General features: G+C 39.5%; 1 protein-coding gene across 2 annotated transcripts in view; it reads right to left on the bottom strand.

Annotated features, from left to right (window-relative positions):
* Positions 1 to 5392: 5392 nt before the first annotated feature.
* MMAA (methylmalonic aciduria (cobalamin deficiency) cblA type) overlaps positions 5393 to 6139 on the bottom strand; it is a 17858-nt gene continuing 17111 nt past the window's right edge. Inside the window, exon 6 of one of the 2 annotated variants that reach the window (XM_003790198.3) lies at positions 5393 to 5789. In XM_003790198.3, the coding sequence (XP_003790246.1) occupies positions 5502 to 5789 (288 nt within the window). In that variant the 3' untranslated portion in view covers positions 5393 to 5501. The remainder of the gene's footprint in view (positions 5790 to 6139) is intronic. The other variant, XM_023513480.1, reaches the window with a different exon arrangement.

Here is a 6139-nt window from a genome sequence, read left to right as displayed (position 1 = left end):
ATGAGGTGATAGATAGGCTAGCCATTCCAATTTGGTCATGCAACATATACATGTATTGTAACATCAAACTGTGCCTCCACAAACATGTACAGTTACAGTGTGTCAATTAAAAAAATCTATTTACAACTTCAGATGGGCCAGGGGAAAGTTACAAAGCTTTGAGGATGAGGCCACACGGTTTCCTCTGTGTCAGTGAAAAGCAATACTAATTTAGATGGAGCGTTTGTCCTCGCTCAGAGCAGAATAGTCACTGACTCACGTGTTCTCTCACCTCTCAGCAAGAAGCCAGGTAGGCTAAGCAAAACTAATTGTCCCAAGGTTACCTTTATACATCAAAGTTTTAGGTAAATATTAATTCACTTTGATGCACATCCTATACATTTCATAATGCAGAGTTACGTTTTTTCTGAAATGTATTCAATATGTTGTAACTACCTTTGTGCAACTCTAAAAGTTTATTTTTATTTTTATTTTTTATCACATATACCATGAATGACAAACAAGCTTCGTGGGACAGGAATTATGAGTAAGTATTCATTCAAGTGAGATTTTTCAAAAGTTCACAAATTTAGAAACCAGAATACTATAGTAGAAAGAAAAGCAAAAAAAAAAAAAAAAAAAATGGTGGAAAAGTCTTTATTTTTTTTTTAAGAGATAAGGTCAGTCTCTGTCACCCAGGGTGAGGTGCAGTGGCCCAATCATACGAGGTTGGACAAGTAAGTTCAAGAACTCATCCTAGGAAAAAGTGCTACATACCTCATTGCTAAATATCACTATGGTCACCTTCAAAGTACTCCACTTTATATTCAGCAGTGAGTATGTAGCACTTCTTCTAGGATGAGTTCTTGAACTTAATTTTCAGGTCTTATAGCTCACTGAAGCCTTGAACTCTTGGGCTCAAGTGATCCTTATCCCTCAGCTGAGACTACAGGCACTCTCCATCATACCTGGCTAATTTTTTGTAGGGACAGGATGTTGCTATGTTGCCCAGGTTGGTCTCAAACTCCTGGCCAAAGTGATCCTCCACCTCAAACTCCCCAAATGCTGGGATTACAGGCATGAGCCATTGTGTCCAGGGCCTTTTTTTTTTTTTTTTTCCTTTTTGAGATGAAGTCTTGCTATGTTTCCCAGGCTAGAATGCAATGGTTGCTCACAGGCACAATCATAGTGCACCATAGCCTGGAACTCCTGGGCTCCAGAGATCCAACCTCAGTCTCTCAAGTAGCTGGGACTGCACCACTATGCCTGGCTTAAGTAGTCTTTCTGGGGCGGTGCCTGTGGCTCAAAGGAGTAGATCCCCATCCCCATATATAGGAGGTGGTGGGTTCAAACCCAGCCCGGCCAAAAACTGTAAAAAAAAAAAAAAAAAAGTCTTTCTGATTATTCTTTTGAAGGAAAAGGTCTTTCTGATTGGTCTTTTGAAGGAAAATTTCATTTTGTTCACCATTGTCTTAGCCTCTCCTGAATAACAACACTAAAATTTAGTGAGTGTTAGTGCTGGCCACCACTCTGATGCTTTATCTGAATTACAGTGGCACCCTGAGATATGCCCCCACTTGGGTTGTAAGAATCCAGCTTCGTGAGGAGATTCATAATGTGTGGCTTAGGAAGCATTTGCAATAATGAAGCCCCATATGGATTTCTTGGCTTCAGGAGCATCAGCGCTCCACCATCTGCACAAGCATATAGATCACAGGAGTTACTTCTCTCCTTAGAGTCCTTGTAGTTTATGAGTTTTTAAACAGTAGCACCATGACTTCTATAATGGCAACCTACCAGGTTATGGTGTTTAAATGGTCTTCATTGATTTTTTTCCTGTTTCTTTTTTTTAATGCATTAAAAGTTGAACTACATAAACCTTGAGTATGTTGCTCATTAGCTGGTAAGTGTACACTGAGTATTAGCTATAAGAGCTTAGGGAAACCAGGTAAATAACCATATTATAGAGTAGTTAGGAGAATTCCTTGTTAGGTTACACTGGGATTGCTAATTATTGAAGTATTTGTAGTCATTTTAATGAGGCTTAATATTTTTTCAGTAAAGTTCTGAAAAAAATTTTTTCAGCACATTTTTTCCTACCTACAGAAATTAATGGTAATCATGTTCTTCCTAAGGCAAAGTCAACCTATGAGGTTTTTTCTTTTCAGAGAAGAATTATCTTTTTAAGATAAAGGGAGACTGTAACTCATTTAATCCCCACAACTCTAAGAATCAATATATTGTGAAATACTTATTTAGCACTTACCATGTCCAGGTTTTGGATGCATATAACTAAAATAGTTCTTTCAACAATGGTGAGTGAATACTATTTTTACCCCTATGTAATAAGGAGGAAAGTTAAGGCCAGGCACAATGACTCATGCCTGTAATTCTAGCACTCTGGGAATTTAAAGGGGGTGGGTAGGGGGGAATCCCTTGAGCTCAGGAGTTTTGAGACTAGCTAGCCTGAGCAAAGCGAGACCCCATCTGTACTAAAAACCAACCAACAAAAAAAATTGGCTGGGTGGGCTCCTGTAATCCGGGGGCTGAGGCAAGAGGATTGGTTGATCCCAGTTGCTGTGAGTTAGGATGAGGCCATGGCACTCTAGCCTGAGTGACAAGGGGAGACTATGTCAAAAAAAAAAAAAAAGTGAGGAAACTAAACTGAGGCACAGGGAGATGTAGTAGTTTGGTCAATCTGAAATTAAACGATACTGGTCTGTTTTGCAGAACAAAGAACTATCCTAACTATGTGTAATGTTTTACATCAATACCTATCAACTATTGAGTGCTAAGCACTTTACATTTCTCCTTTAATTCTTCTAACAAGCTTGCAAAATAGCAATTACTTTGATTTTACAGATAAGAAAGCTATGCATACAGAGGAATAACTTGCCAAAACTTATATGGCTAGTTAATAACAGAACTAACCATATGTGTCTAAGTCAAAACCTACACTTTTGACCAGAAGTCCAGCACGATAGAATCACAGATGAAGGAAAGAGGATGGGTTTATTTATCTATTTGAGACAGCGTCTCACTTTGTTGCCCTTGGTAGAGTGCTATGGCATTACAGCTCACAGAAACCTCAAACTCTTGGGCTTAAGTGATTCTCTTGCCTCAAGCCTGCCAAGTAGCTGGGACTACAGGCGCCCACCATGACACCCTGCTATTTTTTGTTGTAGTAGTCATTGTTGTTTGGCAGGCCCAGGCTGGATTCAAACCCGCCAGCACTGGTGTATGTGGCTGGCACCCTAGCCGCTGAGCTACAGGTGCCAAGCCAGGGATGAGATTTTTGATATGCAAAGTAAAAAAAGTGTAAATATTTCATATATTACCTCTAGTACAGCAAATAACAGAAATAGAAATAGGATATCTTAGAAGTTGGTCTCTTTCTGTGTCATAATCCATGGTACAAGGACAACACAAAGAGAAGGGAGTTTTCCAGTAATTTTTATGACTACCTTTGTAACAAAGTGGTTCAAACTGAGAAGAAATGCACAGCTAACAAAAGCCCTCCCCCTTTCTCCCTTCTTTGTAGCACAGTCTGAGTTCTCTACCATGACTTAACACCGCACCACAAAGGATAGGAGGGTAGTAAGTTACTAAGGGAACTAAGTGTACTAAGTTACTAAGGGAAATTCTGAAATTCCTTCTCTAAAGTTTCTAAAACCTAGTTTTTCAGGGCCAGGCACGGTGGCTCACGCCTGTAATCCTAGCACTCTGGGATGCTGAGGTGGATTGCCTGAGCTCACAAGTTTGAGAACAGCCTCAGCAAACAAACAAACAAACAAAAAAGCAAGACCCCTGTCTCTCCTAGAAGAACAGAGGCAAGAGGATCGCTTGAGACCAAGTGTTAGAGGTTGCTTTGAGCTGTGATGCCACAGCACTCTACCTAGGGTGACAGATTGAGATGCTGTCTCAAAAACAAAAACAAACAAATAAAAAAATTAGTTCTTCATTTGATAGCAAGGTTTAATGGTGGTGGCCCTTTCTGAAATCAGGAAAATCAACTGGATAACCTTTCCAAGTGTCTCCTAATCCTCCTTGTTATAGGTGTGTCAAGACAGTACCAAAAATCTTTCCAAAAACTACAAAGAAATGTTTGTTAAAATAATGCTCAAGAAATCTGATTCCGAGTAGGAACCAGTAGGGTAAGTAATGATGCACCCTGACAAACTGTAAAATATTCTAAAGGCTTCAGAATAGGATATATTTAAAATGTCTCTGAAGACATTTTGTGCAATGGAAAAATTATATGGTTAGAAATCATTGTATTCAAGTGTACATAATAAACACCATAAAATAGTATAAAATGTAGTCAAGTAGTTAACTAGGAAAGGTGCTTTAAGGCCAATCATAAAATACCACAAGGGCATGATGGTAGTAATAAGACCATTGGAGAAAATCAAAATCATATAAAAGGTCTGTATAGCTTCAGTTGTCTGTAACTTTAATGTACCAATGGTAGTAAGCAGGCTTTGAATGCTTCCTGTGTACTATCACAATAGCTAAATGGCTTTCCTAAGTTTTCTCATTTAATTCTCACTATCTATAGAAAGTTATATGCCAATTCCATTTTACCAGGGAGGAAACTGAAGCTTAAAGAGGTTAGCTTACTTGTTCAAGCTTATATATATAGCTAGTAAGTGATTGATCCAGGTTTAAAGTTTAATCCCACACAGTCCAACTACAGAATCCATGCTCTTAATCACTATGTCCTCCTTCCTCTATAGGACAAAATTTGTTCTGCACCATTAAGAAAAAATTCAGTTTTAAAAATGCTAGTATGAAGTGAATGGCCAAGGAAGAAAAGAAACAAAAGTCATTTGATAATCTTCAAGCTGAATAATCCCTGAATCATTCTGAGTTTGGTTAGATATTTTAGGGGTTTACCCTAACTCTTGGGGATTAATGGACCCCAACTATCTGTAGCTGATTTTCCCAGTTTCCCTGTGGTTCTCCTAACTATCACCAGGCAGCTGGCAAATCCAGACAAGTAGACTTTAAAACCGTTCACATCGTCATATTATTCCAACTGTTTCATTACTCATGTGCATGGCCATTTCAGAAATTCCTGGAATGGTCCGGCACACTAAATGTCAGTCATAATTTTAAGCTCTTCAAAATCCACTCTGGATACTTCTAGACTCAAGAAAGACTTCAAAAATATGGTCACTCTTACTTACATTTTTTTCCTCTGGAAACTCAGTGAATATAAAGTCAAAGTAAGCAGGTACATGATCTTTCCTGTCTCACTCAGCTTTCTCTGCTCCTGACTGATAAGAAACTACCCTATGGGCCACCATGCCAGGGTAAAGGAACAGAGAGAAATGGAAATCAGCAACATGCAACACATTCCTTATAAATACTGCCCCACTGCCTAACCTTTGCCATCCATATCTAAATTCCTTTCAAGCATGGTTCACAAATAAAGCCAAGGGTACTATAAAAGAATTACTGAACACATAAGCATACAAGTGATTTTTTAATATCAAAATATTTTATGAAAGAAAATTGTATTAGTCTCTGCTTTTAAAAGTTTTCAATAGGAAGTCTGCTGCTAGTCCTGGGGACAGGGCTCCAACGAGCACCCTTTTTTCCAGAAGCGGAATCTGTTCTCGGACCATGGGATGGGTCCTGAAATGCTCTAGCACGCTTTCCTGAATGAGATTCCACATCCACACTTTCTGCTGCTTCTGTCGTTTGGCAGTCAGCTCCCCACTGGCAAGCATTAATTCCCGGAATTCCTTCATTTTATCCCACATTTCGGAGATCCCCTCTCCACTTCTGGCAGAAATACGAATTACCTATTGAAAAGAGAAGAACCAGATCATTCTACTTAAAATGGGAGAAGACATTTTCATGGGGACTCATATTTGCCAAATAATTCTTATGATCTAGGAAAATAGGCATGTGGGGCTGGGCGTGGTGGCTCACACCTGTAATCCTAGTCTCTGGGGGGCTGAGGCAAGTGGATTGCTTGAGATCAAGAGTTTGCCACTAGCCTGAGCAACAGCCAAACTCCATCTCTAAAAATAGCCGGGTGTTGTGGCAGATGCCTGTAATCCCAGCTACTTGGGAGGCTGAGGCAAGAGGATCTCTTGAACCCAAAGTCTGAGATTACTGTGAGCTATGACTCCATGGCATTCTACTCTGG

The sequence above is a fragment of the Otolemur garnettii genome, unplaced genomic scaffold (genome assembly GCF_000181295.1).
Source record: "Otolemur garnettii isolate 467f Iridium unplaced genomic scaffold, OtoGar3 scaffold00041, whole genome shotgun sequence".
Lineage (NCBI taxonomy): Eukaryota > Metazoa > Chordata > Mammalia > Primates > Galagidae > Otolemur > Otolemur garnettii.
Note: the sequence above shows the minus strand (reverse complement) of the source record. Positions and strands in the feature narration are given on the sequence as shown.